The following is a 21,435-nucleotide window of genomic DNA, read 5'->3' as shown; positions in this document are numbered from 1 at the left end:
GCAGAAGGCCGGCTTTCCTGCGGTGCACGTAACACGTAGCCACCTCGTATAGTCACTGCCGCACTGCTGCTGCTCATGCAGTACTCAACTTGAGCTGACACCTGATACAAATGTTTGGATGCATGTGCGCTTCAGGATGCAGTGATTTCTATCGGTCGAGAAGAACCCTAATATAGAGATGGCAACTTTATTTCCTAGGGCGAATCGAGCGGGTGATTAGGTCGAAATTAGGGGAATAAGTGCATCCGGGAGGGCGCCGTCACGTTAGTGTAAAGTCTTAACCAACTTAGCGGTACGATACTGTACGTAGCGCAGAAGTTTGCTGGCCCCACGATCAACAGTGAAGCGGAGGATGATAACGCCACAGGAAGCACATGATCGAGTTTGTCAGTTTGATATAGAGTTCTAGGGTAGCACATCCTCCTAATTTTGCTTACTTTTAGATGAGATCGATGTAAGAGATTATGGGGAGGGAGCTAAGTTAAATTTTAGTCGTGTTTTAAAATTTAACTTTCATTTAGTTTGATCAAAATTTGATTATGTCTTAAAAAAAATTAGCTGGCTAAAATTTTTCTATAACGTCTCTAAACAAATCTAAAATGATTAAATCATCCGTCAAAATTTTTAGCTAATCAAATTATGGTTTGATCTCAAACCAAATGCTATTTTAAAAATTAAAATTTGATACTACTCGAATTTAACCTCTGCCCAATTTTAACTTGCCTATTAGGACAAAAACCAAACAGCCCCTATAAACAAAATGACCAAAAGAAGAAGAATCGAGAACCCAAATAAGATTCATGACATGCAAGTTTTGCTAAACTGTAATCGAACTCGAAAGCATAGCCACACAAGAGGAACAATGCCCTGCCCCCGGGCTCCGGCCGTAGAACATTGTAGTGGAGAAGTCTATTGGAGATCACTGCACGTACGATATGATGGTACGCCTGGCCATCAACCTATCATCAGCAAGCAACTCCCTCTCCCGGATTCGGAAGCCGTCCCCTTTTCAGCCGAGCACAACTCAGAACGCCCCTTTCTGCAAAGAATCCAATCGGCGTCGTCGCGTATATTTAACCACAAGGCCACAATCAAACGCCCAAAACGAGTACCTAACCTTGCCCGAGGTATCGAACCTCGTCTCGTGCGCACCTCACCCGCCGTGCGTCAGCGTCGGATGGCATCGAGAAGCGCACAAATCCGGGGCGGCGAAAGGATGAAGCGTCACCTCACGGCAGTGCACGGTTCACGTCAACTCCTAATGTTCTCTGCCCAAGTAGCACGTCGGTTCAGCTGAATCCGCAGACGATTCAACGGGCCGGCCAAGGGCGTGGCAGCTTCCCGCGCTCGTCGTGCCTCCGCTGCGCGCTCTCGCGCCGTGGCGTGCCGCGGACGCAGATTGCCGTGGTTTCGTGGAGGCGGAGCCATCTGCGTGGCGTCGCCCGTTGGAGAGTTGGCACGGTCACGCCGGCCGTCACGGCCACTTTTGCCGCCGCCTTTGGACGGACTCTGCAGTCGGAACTCAGAAGCAGTAACCGTGCGGGTTCGTGGGCTCACCGGGCAGCGTGAGCTCGCATAATCTTCTTGGAGTCGTGAATTACGACCATAATATGCCGTGATCCGTAAGTGCTGGGATTCTGGAGCGCATATATGCAATTTTGCACAGTCTGATTCAAGCACAATCGGGCCACCCGCCCATTGGTCAGCAAGCAGGAGGCCTTCACGACGTGCAATCGGTTCCGCCGTCTCAGCCGATGAGCAACGCTGGAGGACACGCCACCCTGTGACTATCGCCTCGACCTCATGCATCCCGGACAATCATGCCCGCAGAGCCCAAGCCAGATTGTTTGATGAAGCTTACATCCACATACCACATTGATCTTGATCAACCCTTGTTCCGGTTCGCTCCAGTGAGCAGGCGGGCTCGATGTGGTAGGACTCGACGGAGTTCGCGGATTTTTGTTAGGCATCGGGAGGTGGCGATGATCTCCATTCCTTTAACTTTGAGGTCAAGCTGTCTCCTCTGCTGAGCTTGGAGACAAGTCTCACCGTATCGCCATCTCACGCGAGCTCTCGCGTCGGGAACCGGTTCCTCTGTTGTGAACAGAGCAGTTATTGCTGACATGTAAGCTCAGGTGTGAGAGACCCATATATTACAGACAGCTACTCTCTAACATTACATCAGACGAGCATCATCCTCAACATACCATGGGTATGCATACCCACCATGCACTGGCGAGATTGATCTGGCGGCTAGCAAGCCTGATCTAGCAGGTGGGAGCTCGTCCGTGGCATTCGTCGAGCAAGTTGCTGGGCTGCTGGGTAGGAGGCAGCCAGGATTCAGATGCTTTGGTGAAGAAGATGGTTGAGATGTATTGCCGGAGAAGATGATGAGGTAAAAAGTAAAATAAAAGAGAATGGAAGATTGGGAGGCAACAGGGAGAAACGCAGGAGTTGGCAGACAGATAAAGGGATCGCTAAACAAGTCAATAAGCTATGGCTAAGGATATTGCTTCGCTTACGACTGCTACGTACGATCGCATTACGACCAAGTCTCCCTGCTCGGTGAACGGAAAAGCTAAGCGTATGACTGGGTCTTACGACCCAGCCTTCCGACCAGTTATAGCTACCGCACGGTTTGCTGTATAGCAGCGCCCGTGAACCTCGTTGAAACAGTCGCGCGCGGGGTTCCATTGTTGCCGTCGTACGTCGATCGTACTAACCGTCGTAAGTAGCAGTGTTGGCTAGGTAGTCACTCGACACCCTAGAGGGGAAAAAAACATTTTGCTAGAGGCAGTTTGCAAAATTTACTCAGTGACGGGATGGTCATGGTCTCAACTCTCAAGCTAGAGGCAGGGCAAATTTAATTTCAGCCTTTCGATTATTTTTATGGAGATTGCAAAGCATCAGCATGATAAACATTTAGAACGTACATGCTTGATGCAAAATGATGGCCAGCTGCTTAATGCATATAAAGTCTTTCTATATTATAACCCTCTTGATAGTACAATATGCAGATTACTCCTCAAACAAATATTTCGGACAGCATTTGCATATATATGATGGTACATCAGTCCATGTTGCTGAGTTCATAGACTTGTGGTCACAACTTCAACACTTTAATCTCTCCTGAATATTCCTGACACTATCATTTGGAGGTGGACGATCAATGGCTCCTACTCAACAAAGTCGGTTTATCTGGCACAATTCAAAGACTCTTTCGCGTCTTTCACATCGAACGTTATTTGGAAGGCCAAGGCAAAAAAATAAATGCAAATTCTTTACATGGACATTAATTCAAAACAAAATTCTCACAGTAAATAACCTTGCTATTAGAGGGTGGCCACACTAACCACAATGCGCCTTGTGCCAAACTTGGCCTGAGATGGTCTCATTTGTGTCTTGAGAGCCCCTTCACCATCCAAGTTCGGTTACAAGTGCTCTTCACGCTCCGCCTTCGTTTACTGCCGCACGTTACATTCACCAATTTTCCCATGTTATGAGATTGGTGGCACGAGATGTCGTAGGCTACGCCAACAACACATCGAAGAGACCTCAATGGGGCTTCCATATATATAATATGGAACGTTTGGAAAGAATGAAATCGATGTATTTTCCATGGTTCATCTAAATAAGAAAATAAGATGGCCCAATTCATTATAGATGACAACAACATGAGATCGCACGTGATGTTTTTAGAAGGGCGAGGCTTTTATTTTACTGCTCTGTTTGTGTCCTCTGTATTGTCGGCCTCAAAGCCATCGAGTTTGTTCGCTACCTGTAATTAGACACTTTTGTTCCGCTTCTCTTAACTAATTAAGGCGGAACTCTTGCCATTGCCAGCAAAAAAATGTGTGTGTGTGTATATATATATGTATGTATGTATATATGTATATGGTGGTACATATAGTTAGATATCATTGTATTTTTATCATATATCCAATATTTTTAACTCTTATTGTATTATTACTTGTTTAATTGAACATGAGATATTAATAGGCTTCGAATATATGACATGCACATGAACAAAAATTATGTTCTGTTTTGAATCAGCCAAACTAGAAGAAAATAAAACATAACTTGAAAGAAAAGGTTACAATTGTAGATGATAAAGGTTCTAAATAAACCATGGGTGGATCTTGGTATGTACAACTGGAAAAAAGATAATGATGTTAGCTGCTAAGTCGTAAGCTAGTAACCATCATGGGACTATTTGTGCTTAAAAACAACACTTATTTGATAGCCTAAGTGAGTCCTTAACCACTTAGTCCCAAGGAAAAGAAGCCGTTTATTTTTTGTATGTTTAATTGGTTTTTCCTATGAAAGAAGAGGCATAATTGTTAGTTTTATCCCAATAGTTATCACGGTAGTAAAAGTAACCAGATGTGTAAATTTTCAGTGCATGAAAAGGTGGCGCTTGGATTATAATTTTCCCGAGCTCACACAACCCCATTTTGCTTGAGAAGCGTACTGCGCTGCAATGATGACGTTCGGCTTACATTTTGCTATTTGGGAAACACTTCACCGGCAAGGAGAAGTGATGTCCTCCTCTCAAAGATAATAAACCTATAGGTATCTTCGCAGAGGGACTATACTGATTATACACAGTATTCACTAAAACTTTATTGTGTAAATGCATAGTATTTTGGAGTTTTGATATATCTGAAATTTTCTTTTCCACCCTCGAAGCATCAACTACAGAAGAAACACAGCTTAGGAGCATTACAAAGGTCTGGGTTAGAATCATTAGTTCTGCCGCCAGGTTGACCTGACAGGCACGGACAATACACAACTGGGTGCATACACGCCCCCTTTTGGTATTCACACTTGCGCCCTCACGGATATTCCTAACAAATTTAGATTTTATTGGATCAGCTAGGGCTTATATAAAGCTAGTATATGGCTTATAGATTGTTAAAAACTAGCTAGCAAAAAAGTTAGGTGTTGTTTAGATCCTTGGATTATAAGATGGTTGTATTGTTGGTGTTAGGTGTTAATTGTTTATACTACATTTACCTTTATTACTGTTTTGTTTTTTTTTTATCAAGTTTCTGTCCACCTGCTGTTAGGCTTGTTGTTAGGCGGTAAGTTTATGCTGCCACCCTATCCTTTTTTGATCCTGTGTTTTGCAACAGTTGCTGTTGTCACCCTGTAGAATAACAAGTTGTATCCTCTATGTATATATGATCGATCGATCTAGCTAGCTTTTTCACATGTATATAGTTTACTACGTGAAAAATAGATAAAGGAGACACGAAATGAGAACATAATCCGTCACTGCTGATAAAAGTGACGGATCATAGTTGTGATCTGTCACTTATGACTTATCATAAATGATGGGTCATTGTAGCTAGTTATTGGTGACAGATCACAACTTGACCCGTCACCAATAACTAACTCATCAGTGACGGGTCATCCTAGTTAGTCATTAGTGACGGGTCACAACTTAAATCCGTCACTAATGACTTGATCAATACATAGAGCTATCATTTCATGTATTGTATGTATATGCATACCCCTAAGTATTCATACATATACTTAGGTGTATGTAGATACATATACACAACATATATATACACAACATTTTTCTCTATGCAAAAGTGCATGTACATATATACTCATATGTATAGTAGGTCAAAAAAATTTATTTTTCTTTTATTTTTTCTCACCCCAGCAGCACTAGAATATGAATTATTGTATAATTTTTCTCAAGTTTGATGTAAGGGGTGGAAGCTATAGACACAAACACGCGTTCCGAAAATAGTGCAGAAACTTTCGGGTGCGAGAAGTCAATCTTCCAAGCTGTTTTTGGCCTAAAAAAATTCTCCAAACCTAACAAAGTTGGAGAGAAACGGATGTAACTTTTTTTTAGATGTCCGTAGAATCAAAAAAATTCAACATCCGAGTTTGTATACAAAAGTTATGCCATTTTTACTAAAAGCACTCCGATTCAACATTTCGGGAAAAATATCATCGGTGATAGGTCACCTATTACCTTCGACAACAAAGGTTAAAAGGACAATATAACCCGTTTCTATCACAAGCACGTGATAGCCGAGGTGGTAAGGGAGTCGCGCGCGAGACTGGGCATGGGTTCGAGTCCCACGAAATGCAAAGACCAAAATATATTTGAAAATAATGTAGATTAGGCATATGCGATGGATCTTGTATTAGGGTGCCTTTCGGGTGAAAAAAATATTTTTTTTGACTTTTTTCGTGTCTAAAAAACGTGAAACATGATCAACAGTCATAAGTAACGAGTTACTGTTACCACCCATCACTTATGTTTAGTTATAGGTGACGGATCACTGTTATGACCCATTACCTATAATATTTATTGGTGATGGGTTAAGTTAAGACCTGTCATCTAGGATCACATTGGTGACCCGTCACTCATAACGACTCATCAGTGACGTGTTCGGGGTACCTATAAGGGTTATCAACCGTCATCCATATACTTTTTTCACGTAGTGGTTGCTTGTTAGCTAGCAGTTTGTGTTGTTATGGTTATATTACTAGCTATCTAGGACTATGAGCAAACTTCTTGATGGTATGAAGTACCTTGCTTGTGTGTCGATCTTAGTGCCAAGAATTATGTCCAAACAAATTAAAAGGCTCATGTGGCATGAATAAATATTTATAGGTCCTTATAAAAACTAAAATGGAGGAATAAAAAAATAAAAGGTTTATGTTCGTACAAATTTAAATGTTTGTCCATACAAATAGCCTCTCACAATCACTCTCGCATAGTAAATAAAGTATTAGCAAGGTTATCATGGAAGATATTCATGTCTTGATATTTATCACCTAAATGATTATTAGCACCACTACATTGAGATGAAGAGGCCACTGGGATTGGCGTTTTCATCACGATCACACATGTTAAAGTCTACATCCGCCATTGCACTTTCTCGAAGAAGAGATGAAGTGACAATGATATAAAAGTTGGCAACTCTCTAAGTTTGAAGGAAAGAAGTGGTACTTGAAGATATTCAAAGGCTCAATATGATTCAAACGTGATGCAACATTGAGCTATTTGCCGTGTCTTAGTGCTCAAGAGTTTCTAATCAATCTAAAGTTAGAGTTCGCTTTAGAAATCCGATGCATAAAGTGTAGAAGTATATGAATTGGGTTTTTAGAGTGTTCCTAGTTTGATCAAATATGTTTGGGACCTTGATTTCAGTTGGAATGATATCCTCTTAATAAGCTTTCCGTAGAGTACAAAATCGTCGAAATCGAACATCAGGATTAAAAGTTATCGTCGTTTTCAGAGGGTCAGCTATGCTGAAATCAGATACATCGGGTTGGCCGGAGTCTCCAGGTTTAGCTTCAAGTCGGATGATTTGTTAGGGCCTAAGTGTTTCACCAGGACACTCTGGGTTGACCCGAAGACTTTCGAGTTGTACTCTAGTCAGGACTCTTGGTTATGCATTCTAGTGCCAACCGGATACTCCAGGTTGATCCAGATACTCCGAATCAGTAAAAAAATTGTGTAACGGTTAGTTTTAGGGAAAAGGTATAAATAATCCCTCACCCCCACCCTTGTTTGTTGATGCTTGGGCATAAAAGAAAAAACTTCTAGAGTCAAAAGAACTCCCTCCCACTCTAATCTAGTGTGTGATTTAAGAAGAAAAGTGAGTTGGATTGAGAGATTACAAGTTTGAGTGCAAGTGAGCGTATCTCCCATCTTGAGCACTCGAGTTCATCGGCAAAAAGTTTGTGAAGCGTTTGTTACTCTTGTGGATTCAATCCCTTAGGTGGCTAGGTGGCGCTAGTTAGCACCCAAGGTTGTGGTGTGCCGTGAGAAGTTTATGAAGACTTCGATTTTGCCTCCAGAAAGGAAGAAATCAAAAGTGAAATCCTAAGCTCAAGTGTGACCGAGTTTGGAGAGAAAAAGGGTTAAAAGAGACCTAACTCAAGTGTGACCGAGCCCCTCAATGCAGACGTAGGAACCTCTAGAGGAGGTGTTCAAACTTCGAGAAACAAATCTTGTCTCTCCTCTCTTATTTCCTTGTTCTTGAGTTCTTGCTCAATATTTATGTATATTGCTCAAACTACTTGCTCGTGTGAAATTGATTGTAAGCTCTCTGTGGATCTACTTAGAATCATCATTTGGAACATATAATTTCATCGATTTGAGCTAGAACTCCTTAGGCATTCTTCAATTTCAATTTCGAGTTCATTCTCTGTTAAACCCAGAGGTTCCGGATTTAACTCGGAAACTCCAGATACTATACAATTAGATATGAAAACGAAGTATCCGGATCAACCGGAGCCTCTGGTGAACAGCGTTTTCAAGATTTTCAACTAGTGTTTTCTTGTGTATCTTTTGCTAGTTTTGAATAATCTTTGTCACCCTAGAATTGTAACTTTCACAGTTATTTAGAGTGATTGTGCATTAGTTGAGTCTAGCATATTTAGGATTTTTCACTTGTGAAATATCCGTTAGTTTATTTTCCGCTATAAGTTTAGACCAACGGTAAAAGGGGACGGATTTTTGTAAAAATACCTATTCACCCGCCTCTAAGCGACATCATTGTCCTTTCACATCCCAAGGTGACATGCTCAGTCTGATAAATCTCTTAGGGAGGAGCTCATCTAATTGCTTCTTCAGTTCCACTTGCTCCATTGGGGTCATTCGATATGATGTCTTATAAATAGGTTGTGTACCTGGAATCAACTCAATACGAAAGACTGGTTCTCGTTCGGGAGGTAATCCTGGAAGCTCACTAGGAAAAACATTAGGGTAGCGACACACTACCGAAATATCTTTCACGCGTAGGGTGACGTCTTGCCCCTCAACCAATAACCAAAGTGTACCAGATTTCTTCATCCATCGGTTAGGGAAAAGCCTGCATAACATGGAAAGTGCATACAGCAATGCCTTCCCTTGCAAAATAGTCTCCTCTCCCGATGGAGCTCGCAAGGTAAAGGTCTTCCAAGAACAAGAGATAATTGTTTGGTATTGGAAAAGCTAGTCCATAGCAAGAATAATATCAAAGAACTCTAAATTGCTCATTACCAAATTAGCTATGAACTCATCATCTCCAATATTTATAACATAGCCTGAACAAACTTAAGAACTGGATATAAGACCACTGGGGAGTTAACTACCACTGATTGTCCAATCTGTTGTACTGATAGCCTCGCTCGTCTAACAAAGTCTACCGAGATAAAAGAAAAGCTAACTCCGAAATCAGATAAAACATGTGCATCAAAGGAGTCCACGGATAAGATACTGTCACCACGTCACTGCGACCTCCATTTTCAGTGGCAGGTAAAATATATAACCCAGAAGGTGTCTGAGATGAAGAGGTCCCTACAGTGTGGGAAGAAAATGCCCCAATCATCGACAATGCCAGTGTAGAGGTTCCCTGAGGAGTCACAGGCTGAGGTGACAATAAGGCTCAGTTGGAACTATATAAGGAAGTAAGTATTGCGTTGGTGAAACCATCGGGCCAGCAATGGTTGTAGGGGTAGGAGTGGTAGCCAATGTGCCGACCCTTTAGCTCAAGGAGATACTCCAGAAGGAGAAGATACTGGTTCCCACCTGATATGACTGTTCGGATTTCTACGGGACACCACATCCTTATGGCCTGGATGACCACATACTGAACAGTTCCCCTTCCAAGAACATTCATTCTGCATATATGAATCACCATATTTGAAGCACACCAGTCCAAAATCACGTTTAAACACTATATAGAATTGGGTAATAGTGCCCAAAGGACGTGTTTGAGAGGATCCACCATGATATGGTTCATGGCATTGTTGTCCCTTGTACTTCTTATAGATGAGACCACCAAAATGACTCTTCTTCTCATCTTGTCCCTTAGGTTGATCTGCTTTGGATATTTTGCGAATATCATCGGTATAAGATTGCTACAATTCAACTCCGGAAGCTTGTTCCACCATAGTGCGAAAGTCTGTAACAACAAAAGCACCAAGCACATGATGGATAAAAGGCCTTAAACCCTGTCTGAAGCGTCTAGCCTTCTCTGCATCATCGTGGGCCACATGAGGTACAAAGCGCACAATTTGATTAAATCCCACTTCATACTCTGCCACCAATTTTTGGCCTTGTGTATAGTTGTTTAAATCAATTCACTTATTTTCCAAGAAAGTAGTTGGATAAAACCTCCTCTCAAACCAAGTAAGATCTCCATGGGCGACAGTCCTGGCTGACCGTGCACCTCTCCACTAGATCTGGTCTTCTCCCTTCATCAACCGTGTCACATATCTGATCTTGTCTCGAGGCAAACCATCAAAAGTATCTAGCTCCATTTCTATATAAGCGAGTCAATCTACAACCTAAATTGGAGTCCCTGATACATCAAAGGAGTCCAATTTCATACTGACCCATTCATGGAACGTTACTCCACTAGTAGTATCCTCTTCAGGTGTCTGACATGCCACAACTCTAGCAGCAGCAGGTATAGGCGCCAAGTCAGTGCTCCCAACAGGAATAACTAGAACTGGCTGCCTCAATGCTCTCAGCTATTCTTGCATTTCTCTCATAGTGGTCATTAACTCCGCTTGGCTGATACTTTCTGTTCGAGAGGATTCAAACTCAGTGGCTAATGACTACACATCACCATGACCTAGGACAGTTGTATGACTACAACCTGCCCCATTGCCTCCACCACAACCTCGCGTTTTTGGCGGCATAGCTACATACACCACAATGTATAAGTAAACATGCACCAATTTGCAAATATACTTCAAACAAAAGAACTAAAGGGATATAGCGGAACAAGGCATATGCAAAGATGTGGAAACTCTTTTCCATCCTACATGTGCAAGTATGTCAAGTTATTAATTTCTTACCTTATGACCTAAAGCCTAGGCTCTGATACCAACTGTAATGCTTTACTTTACGACTAAGCATAAAACAACTAAAAAAATCAAAGTTTTGGCATAGTTTTCCCTAAAAGTGCGGTATAACTGACAAAATAACCACATGCAAGATATATGTCATATAAACGACGTATAAAATGTTTCACGACGCAACCAAAACATACGACTTTCTACAGTATATACAAGTTTGTTTCTTCAAACGCAAAACTTATTACAACACCGACAACTACTAAAAACATAGTTTTAAAGAAAAGTTACGTTATTAACATTGTGACTAGGTAGTGCGTGCAGCTACCAATTCCATGCCCAAAATTCACGTCAACAGGCTAAGCGTACTTGAAAAGGAGTTAACGGGGGGGGGGGGGGGGGGTTGAGGCGAGCTCAGTAAGTAATGGCTATGAATATAAACACATCTCACTTAGTTAAAGAGTATTTTAGAAAGACGAACATTTTCTTCACAATGAGAATTTAAAACATATGAGTTTGAAGAAAGTATCTTTCCGCATGACAACATATTCATCGACAGAACAACAACGGTAACTTCCAATATAGTTTTCCCGTATATCATTGCATTAAACTCTCCAGGATTCTGTATTCTTTAAATATTTTACAAATGTATGAATGTCATGATGCAACTCCATTTAAGAGTTTTGCGCTGAACGATACAAAGCTCTCGTGCAACTCCATGTACCGGTACGAGTCACGCACGATGGTAGTGACAGACATTTATCACCATAAGAAGTGCATAAATGCAAATGTATGCATGTGAATTGACGTCAATTCTTATATTTTCCTTTTGATGACTCATGATAAATAACACTATAACTAATTCATGACGCCAATGACATAATCCAAATCAATAAGAATGGTATGGATTTAATTTGTTAAATGCAACATCATCCATGATTTGAATTAATTAGAAAATGTCATATACTTCAATTTTATTTGTAAAAGAAGTAAGACATGAATATAAATATAGCACTAAAATTTACCCCCATATTACTTGCATTTTACTGAAGGTGGCGAAGAAACCTTGCTGAGGTACGCTCAGAAGTACTACCACATGCACAAGTACATTTTTAGTGCTAAAACACATCGGAAACACATATATTATGAAAGTGTTCTTCATACGCCTAAAAATATCGCATATACGCCATTATTTCAAAACACGCCGAACAGAAACTCATATAGCAAGAACAAATATAACATCTCCACTTCAAGATCAAATTAGATTATCCCATATTAATTAAACCTTGTTCAATTAAAAGAAAAAATATTTCACTTTGATGTTACATCTTCAACTCAACAATTATTATTATAAGCAAATCATATCACCGATCACATATCCGACGAGAATTGATTTGATTCAATTCGACCACAAATATTTAGGAATTACGTAGAAATCACTTTCAAAAGATTAACATCAGAAAATTTCCAACATTTCCCCCTTTTCTTCCTTTCTCCTTCTCTCCTTTTTCTTTTCTCCTCCTTTGTTTCTTTTCTTTTCTCCCTTTCTCTTTCTTTCCTTTCTTTTCTTTCCCTTTTCTTTTCTGGCTCTTTCTCTTCTCTCTGTTCTTGCTTCTTCTCGGTTAACACACACGCAGAGAGAGAGAGAGAGAGAGAGAGAGAGAGGCAGGGAGAGAGAGATGGCACGGTAGCCGGCGGCAGCAGGTGACGGCTGGTGGCGCGCGGCGCAACGATGCGGCGACGAGGGAACGACGGCGTGGCGCGGCTCCACAGGAAGGCGACGGCACGGTGGCGGCAGGCGGCGGGGAGGGCGGTGCGGCGCAGCAATGGCGGCGACCAGCGGGGAGGCGAGTGAAGGCACGACACGACGGGGAGGCGCGACGCGGCTTCACTGGAGCGGCGCGGCTTGAGCGACGGTGGAGCGTGCGCAGCGGAGGGCGGCGACACGGTGGCGAGGGGCGGCGATGGCGCGTGCGGCCGAGGGTGGCGGTACGATGGCGAGGGGCGGCGCGGCGGTGGGCAGACAGGGAGGTGGGTGGGGGGGGGGGGCAGTGAACCTGCAGAGGCGGCGGCGTGAGGGAGCCGTGTTGCCGGTCGAGCTGGGGAGGCGTCTGGTGGATCGATCCATCCACGGTCGATCCATCCACGGTCTTTATTTTTTATTTTTTAATCAATCAACAGTCTAAACTTTTTTTTTCGATCAATCAACAGTCTAAACTTAATGAGACTTGCTACGGATCTTAGCGTGTTCGAATTGACATTTAAATAACAAAATAGATTCGTCTCTATAAGATTTAGACGGCTACGACGATCATTCATATGAGTAACAGATATAAAAGCTAATTATTTAGTCAATTCTCAATTTTTGAATATTCGGTATTACAAACATGCTCGTTTTTTTTTATCTTGGAACTAGTCACGTCAGCGTGTCCTTTCTGAGCATCATGGAGGGCATGATCTCTGTCAAAGCAATCGCCGGTGATCCTCACCTCGGCGGCGACACTTTTGACAGCCGCATGGGCGAGCACCTTGTTGAGTAGTTCGAGAAGAGCACAAGGAAGATGTTGGTGGCAATGGGCGGGCTCTTGTGAAGCTTAGAGCGGCGTGCGAGGATGCGAAGAGGATGGTGTCGCCGGCGAGCCAGGCGACCATCGTGATTGATTCTTTCCACAGGGGCATCGAATTCTGTCCGAGGATCACCCGCGACCGCTTCGAGGAGCTAAACTTGGTATGAAAGTGCATGAAACCTGTCCAGAAATGTCTCAGGGACACCAAGGTGGAGAGGTGTAAAGTGGACGACGTCATCCTCGTAGGCGGGTCTACTAGAATCCCGCCATGCGACGTCTCCTCTTGGAGTTGTTCAACCTCAAGAAACTTCGCGAGAACATTAACCCTGATGAGGCGGCGGCTTGTGGCGCCGCCATCCAAGCTGCCATACTCACCCGTGAGAGTCACCGTAAGTTGCTGGACTTGGTGCTGTTGGACACCACGCCGCACTCTCTCGGAGTGGAGACGGCCGGAGGCGTCATGACCGTGCTGATCCCCAAGAACAGCACCGTGCCCATAAAGAAGAGGCAAATCGTATCACTTCAAAACTCCGATGAGAAGAATGGTGTTGTTATCTCGGTGTTCCAGGGCGAGAGGTGCAGAGTCCGTGACAACGACTTGCTCGGCGAGCTAGTGCTATTGGGCGTCAACCCGAAGCAGCGAGAAGGGAGCAGCTCGCTCCGGTGTGCTTCGATGCCGACTGCAATGGGCGTCTTGACTGTGTCCGCTGGGTACGAGGCCACCGGACAAAAGAACAAGATCATTACCATCACCAAGGACAAGGTAGGGCCGCGGCACACGGAGACGTTGGAGAATGGTGATGGATAGCAAGAGGTACTTGCTGGAGGGCTACGCGTACAGACGAGGCCAACACGAAGAGGGTTGCTGCGAGGAACATGCTGGAGGGCTTCGCGTACAGTGCGAGGCGCGCCATTGAGGCCGAGACGAAGAAGTTGGACGACGCCCTTCTCGTCATCGACAATGTCATTCAGTGGATGGATGGCGACCAGCTGGCTGGTGACAGAAAAAACCAAGAGATTTTGGAGGAGAACAAGAGAGCGTGCAGCCCAGTGCTGAGAAGTTAGCAGAGGACTGGACTCTGGACTACTCGAAGGTGTTCATATAGCTAAGCTAGGCCACATTTGTTGTGTTTTGCCTTTACATCTCACTACTGGCTAGAGGTGCATGTAGATATAGCGCCGGATATGATCTAGTACTCCGTATGAGATGCACAATTAGAACGCCAATTTCGAACGAATGAATTTTGCATCATGCAGTATAGTTTCTACACGAACCCCAAATTTCTGTATTTTGAAAGGAGGCCAAGGAATACTGCATCCATTCCTTTTCATTTGATGTCATTGACCATTTACGGTAGACATGATTTTGCCATTAGTTTTAATATTTATCATCTGTACGTGATAATAAAATCACAATATTTCTGATGTTAAATATATTGAATAGTTTCCATATAGCCAACCTAGCTAGATAATTTTAACATACTAGCAATCACACACGTGTTTCACGCACATTAAATCTATAATATTATAACAGTGGCAAAAAAAATTCACAGAAAAAAAATAAAAACAAAAAGCTGAGGATGTACCTCTATAGATGTAAAAAACTAATAGTGTATTAATAATTTTTAATGATCATAGCGTCTATTAATTGCCGGTTTCTGAATTGATTGGAAGTTTCTAAACAATTGAGAGGGAGGAGACGAGAACCAACTTTGATTGAAGATCGTTTGATCGTGTAAGATGTATGGTGGAGATCGTTTGGATCTTCTACAACTTGTCTATTTTATAATAGTACTAGCAACCATACACATGTGACATGCACGAGAAATTGTACAGTGGTTCCTGAATTATGCGGACACCTATTATATTCCGAGTTAACGTAAATCAAGTAACCGAATATGATGATGCATATTTTGAGAGAAATAAAATTGTGTAATTACACAACTTGTGAAGCATAAGATAATCAAATAGTTTATTACAACCAACGAATATAGCACCACCAATTGAAGGACCCATTTGCCAAGTAGCAATGCCAAAATATAGCGTATCTAACACTTTTTATCGTCATTGGTGGTCATGAATCAAACACATCCAAACCACTTGCCCTACTATATAAACATTCAATCAACATTCATGTACCTCTCTTCTAGAGATTTGTCGAATCCAACCTAGAGCTTCGGAACCCTACATCTTCTGGTGGAAAACTACCACTTCTGATGTGCTTGTAGCAATGTCAACGGTCTCCAATGATGATCCAAGTCGTATTGATCCCAGTACAAAGGCTTAGATAAGTAGATGTTGTTCGTTTTGAACTTGAAGACGCATATTCCACTGAAGTTGTCACTGAAATGCTTCGAATAGTGTCAGGTCGAAGATGCCATTCACCTTGCACCACTCTGGCCTCTGATCCAAGAGATATCACTTGCAGATCACGCTACTATAGTTAAAGTGTCATACCCTGTGGAACATGTTCACCATGGTATCAACCATGCGCAGCTCACCGTTTGATTTCAAGTAGCTATGATGACTGAGCTGCATAGGTGGCGACAGTGATGGTACCAGCTTCGCGGTCGGGGTTGCACCGGTGGTGATGTTGCTACAGATGGAGATCTCTCTGATGCAGTCGATTGCCAAGAAGCTCTCTTTGCAGTGTACGACGAAGTCCACAAAGCATTCTAGGTAGGTGTCGAGCAGGGTCCACGCTCTGTCAACCCCGAACCCACTAAACGTGACCTTCGTGGACCTTGCGAGCACGGCCCTCGCCACACACTCTCGACCATCGATGTCAGGCAATGTGGTGAGCACAATCTCATTGAAGAATATGTGCCTCATCTTGTCTAGAGTGATTGCACTTATTTCAACTGCATTACTATAGTGTGTAGTTGTCGTCAAGATGGAGCACCCACCATCTGTCCACTTTAGATACATGTGTCGAGAAGGACACTGTTGCGACGTGCTCATTGGCCAGTAGGAGCTCAACACAGATGCCAATGAAGGGGCTCGGTAGCATCACGAACACGGACTCGTCCATCAAGACCAGCCACCCTCATGACGAGCCACAAGGCACCTAGTCGCGCATGTTTGGGAGTGACAAGGAGAATGCCTTATTCTATGAGATGTTGTAGAAGATGACGTTGTCCGAGTCATGGCCAAACAGGAGTGGGGCGAAGATCGTAAATGGCATGGCGTCGTGCCATGGGCCGCAAACATATCGAAAGGAGGCCACGTCATGGCCGGAGGCGAGACGCTTCCTGATGGACTCGAGAAGCTCCGATGGGAGGCCAGAGCTCCAGTCTGACCTCGATCTTCTCGGAGGAGGCTGCTCAGCCGTCATGGATTTTCCAGTCAAGTTAATGATTGATTCCTACAAATTAGGAGCTCTGAATGCTTGAAAAGATTGCACATAAGAGAAAATAGCATAGCCAATAGCACAGCCAATACTATAGTAAGAATAAACCTCACTCAAGTTTTATGTTTTAAGAAATCTCAGTTAACTTGCCAAATAATCTCTTGACTTTCTACATATCGAGCTATAGCAAGTTCAGAAGATCTCTTTAGTACCTTATAGATAACATAGAAATGGTAAAATAATCACCTGTGTGTTATTTATAAGTCATGCATCAAATGAGACCATAGATTAAAAGAGCTATTGCTAGTGGATGATGCACCAGATTAACCATTTATGGTCGATACATTTGCACATCTAGATAGAAATACAATTTGTAATGTTCTCTCACGTAATGCATTATTAAAGCTCACATAAATATGTTTAACCAAACTAAAATTATCTGATCATAACATTCATATTACACTCCCCATATGCAAGTAATACATTAATCAATCGAAAGTACATGTAAATTGGGTTACCTTCTCACTAAGAACTGTTATGTGAATTTTAATTTATATGGGCAATAAAAAAATTAGGATAAGCATTGCCAAGCAAAAAGTTCACGATAATATTATCTATAAATCAATTAATCATATTATTTAAAACAAATAGAAGACAACGCTGTACAAATGAACCATAATGCTCCCCTAAATGGTATCATCAACCAACAATTGGTGTGTATGATGAGGATGTCGCATACCTTGCTTATTTGGAGAGCAGGTTGTTGCTGGCAATCGATCGTGGCCCAAGGGATGAGGGAAGATTGCGGCGGTACTAACTCATGATATATCAACATATAAGTTGTTCCTTTCACGACGATACGGTTAACATCTAGGAAATTGATCATTATCAAATAGCATCCATTTTTTCAGCACTAAGAAATGACAATTGCTCAAGTTCTGATGCACATGTCAAATTGTCATTAACAATTGCCAATGTATCAATACTTCTATGCCACCAAAAATCTTTTTGTAAATGAATGCACATTTACAAGCATTAATAAAAGAAATTGGTGAAAAAAATTTGTAGAGCTTGGTTCTGTAAATAAAATTAAATAAACAACATCCAAGTATTATGCCAAACACATTTCGACTAAAATAGTGGCAAAGTGTCTATTTGTATCTAGAGCAAATCAACCAATCACACAAATTAATTAGCCAAACATAAATCATGAATTCAAGTATCTATGAACCAAAGAGTGATGAATTAGAAATACACATACTATAGCCATTGAAGCGTTATGTCGAACACGTTATAGTAAAATAACATATACCACTGTAGCTAGAGATGAGGACAAATTCTAGGGTCATTGAGGTGAGCGTGATATGGAACTTCCCTGTATCAACCCGTTCAAATGAAGGAGGGTGTGAGGGGAAAAGTGACCACAAATGGTTGTGATACCGACGCAGATGAATGCATGCCCCTCGGGTTGCGTTGTTTGCTAGCTATCGACCGATGATGGCAGGAATAGGAGGACAATGCCACTCCGAGAGGGGGATGCTGAGCGAGGCGGTGATGGGTTAGCGTGACCGTGAAGAATGGTGCTCTAGGCCTTGAGGGGCGACAGAGCACACGTCACGATGAGAGGAGGTCACTTGTCACTAGTTTGGATCATGAAAGTGTATCTAGCCCCTATGTGTGGTTTTGGTAATTAATGACAATACCTATGGACTAACAATGGTGTTGAGTTTGTTAGTAGGTTGTTCCATAGGTGATGCATGAATGAGAGATATGCATGAGCTCTAAGTGAATGGGGAGAATGAAAATGCATCAAGATGAATGAGCTCTAGGTGATACTCGGGTAAGTGATGACAATGCCTATGGACTAACGATCATATTGAGAATTGCTATTAGGTTATTCCATAGGAGATATATAAATGATGAAGCATGGATTCTTTGAGAAATGCCATGAGTTCAAAGAATTGTATCAAAAGTCATTGAGATTTTAGTGATGCTCATAAGAAGAAGAAGAAGCTAAATAAGATTAGCAATAAGCTTGAATGCTAAGTTACTTGTGGAGATCAAGTAACTAAAGGTATGACTTGTCAATAAAGTTTTATGGACTAACCCATGTGCTATGTGTTTAAAAATGAGTGGGGTTAGGTTCTATATGAAGATTGGCAATATGCATGAAGGCTAATAAGTTACTTGTGGAGATCAAGTAACTTAAGGTATAAATATTGTCATTTAGGTTTTATGGACTAACCCATGTGCTTTGTTCTTTAGAGCGAGTTGGGGTTAGGATCCATAAGAAGGCATAAGTTGAAATTGAAATCATATATGCCAAGAGCGAAGAACAAAAGTGGAATCCATATTTGATAAAATGAATTCCTTGAAGATGTCGAATACAAAATGGTTTTCTATGGCAAGACGGTGAAAGGCAAGCAAGACTCGGTTGCGATGGACCATCCGGTGGTGAAGGGCAAGCAAATAGCTTGGCGCCGAAGGACCAAGGCGATGGTGAAGAGCGAGTGAAGCTTTGCGCCAATGGACCGTGCAAGGCCATGAGAAGCTATGAGTGATTTGCATAAATCACATGAGGAATCAAGAATAGATGGAGTGAAGATTTTATGGAAGTTGGCAACCCTCAAAGGTTTGAAAGTAAGAAGCGGTACTTGAAAGTATTCAAAAGGCTCAAATTGGTTCAAATGTGTTTTATCTTTGAAATTGAGTCTAGGTATGCCTCACTATTAAGAGGGATGCAACGTGAGTTAATTGTCGCGTCTCAGTGCTCAAGAGTTCCTAACCAAACTCAAAGTGAGAGTTTCTTGTTAAGAGTCCGAAGCGGAAAGTGTGGAAGTGTCCAAAATGGGTTTTGGAGTGTTCCTAATTTAATATTATGTGTTTTAGGTCATGAATTTAGTTGGGATGTGTATCCCTCTGAATAAGCTTTCCATAGAGTCTAAAATCGTCGAAATCGGACTCCGGGATCAAAAGTTATCGCCGTTTTTCAGAGGTCAACTGTGCTGTACTCGGAGACTCCGGTGAAGACCGGATTCTCCGGTACCTGGAGTGGCCGGAAACTCTGGTGTAGGCCAGATTCTCTGGTAAAGTCCAGAAAAGAGCCTAACGGCTAGTTTTTTGAAGTGGGCTATCTATATCCCCTCACCCCTATCCTTTGGGGCAGCTGCAAGGGCACGAAAGAAACACTTTTTAGAGCCAAAAGAACTCCATCCCACTCCATTCTATTGTGTGATTTGAGAAGAAAAGTGAGTTGGTTTGAGAGATTAGAAGATTGAGTGCAAGTGAGCTAAAATTCAATGTTGAGCACTTGAGTTCTCGATAAGAAGTTCTCGAAGCGTTTGTTACTCTTGGAGGTGAAGCCTCCTAGCCGGCTAGGTGTCGCCAGTGAGCTCCCGTGCTTGTGGTGAGCCGCGGGAAAGTTTGTGAAGGGCTCGATTTCGCCTCTGCAAGGGAAGAAATCAAAAGTGGATCGAGGAAAGCGGTTGAAAGAGACCCGGCTCGTTGGAGCTTCCTCAACGGAGACGTAGGATTCACGGTGGTGAATCCGAACTTCGGGAAACAAATCTTGTGTCTCCTCTCTTGTTTCTTTACTTTTGAGTTCTGATCAAATCTTTGTACATATTGCTCGATCTACTTGTTTGTGTGTATTTGAGTGTAGGTTCTCCGTGGATCTACTTGGAATCATCTCTGGGAACACACAACATCACTTGGTTTGAGCTAGAACTCTCTACCCATTCTTTATATTCAGTTTCGGACTCAGTTCTGTACAGAATCCGGAGAATCCGGACTTTACCGAAGATTCTGTACCTGTACAACCCGGAGACTCCGGTCTTCACCGGAGTATCCTATGAACAGTAATTTCAGGCATATAAACAGTATTTTCAGCCTTTTTCAATTTAAATTTTATTGCATATCTCTTGCTAGATTAGAGTAATTTTTGTCACCTTAGGATTGTAATTTCCACACTTATTTAGGGTGATTGTGCACTAGTTGAGTCTAGCATATTTAGGTTTTTCACTTGTGAAAAATCCGTTAGTTTATATTCTGCTGTAAGTTTAGGCCAACGGTAAAAGTAGACGAATTTTTGTAAAAATGCCTATTCACCCACCCTTTAGGCGACATCATTGTCCTTTCAGATCAAAGGAGGGGAGGAGGTAGACATAGAGTGGGTAAAGAAGTGTCTGTATTGATACAGGGAGGGTATGGTGCAGGCCTAAGGGAACTAATTGATTGATTCACTGAAGTTTCTAAATTGATAGTGCATGTGAGAAGAAATTCTAGATGCTATGGTTTCTAAATTAATGGACTAATTGATTAGGTGGGGAGATAATTACGTATGATTCCAAATTAATTAATAGGAAGCCGACTATTTCTAGGGGGATTGTGGACCAAATCTGAACTCCAGTTAATTGGGTAGTCTTTTTTTTGAAAGAAATTAACAACTGAGGTTTATGGGATCAAATTTTATGGAGAAAATAAATAACAATAAATGATTTCTCAACTGAGCAAGGGAACAGTGGAGGGGTAATGCAATCTCGGCTATTGGATTTAGATAGTTCTGTGAATGCTTGTTGGGGGTGAATATATGATTTCTAACTTTTGATGATAACTCATTCTCGGCCATTGAATTGAATGAAACACCATCAAATAAATTTTGATCGTCAAATGTTGACAGATGGGTGTTCGTTGTTT

General features: G+C 42.1%; 1 protein-coding gene across 1 annotated transcript; it reads left to right on the top strand.

Annotated features, from left to right (window-relative positions):
* Positions 1-13,659: 13,659 nt before the first annotated feature.
* Positions 13,660-14,456, top strand: LOC133906002 (heat shock 70 kDa protein 4-like). The gene is made up of 2 exons (XM_062347813.1): positions 13,660-14,188; positions 14,233-14,456. Exons 1-2 carry the CDS (start codon positions 13,660-13,662, stop codon positions 14,454-14,456), a joined length of 753 nt encoding a protein of 250 aa, XP_062203797.1.
* The last annotated feature ends 6,979 nt before the right edge of the window (positions 14,457-21,435 follow it).

This window comes from Phragmites australis, chromosome 2 (assembly GCF_958298935.1).
Source record: "Phragmites australis chromosome 2, lpPhrAust1.1, whole genome shotgun sequence".
NCBI classification, from domain to species: Eukaryota; Viridiplantae; Streptophyta; class Magnoliopsida; order Poales; family Poaceae; genus Phragmites; species Phragmites australis.
This window is presented reverse-complemented; position numbering and strand designations above follow the sequence as displayed.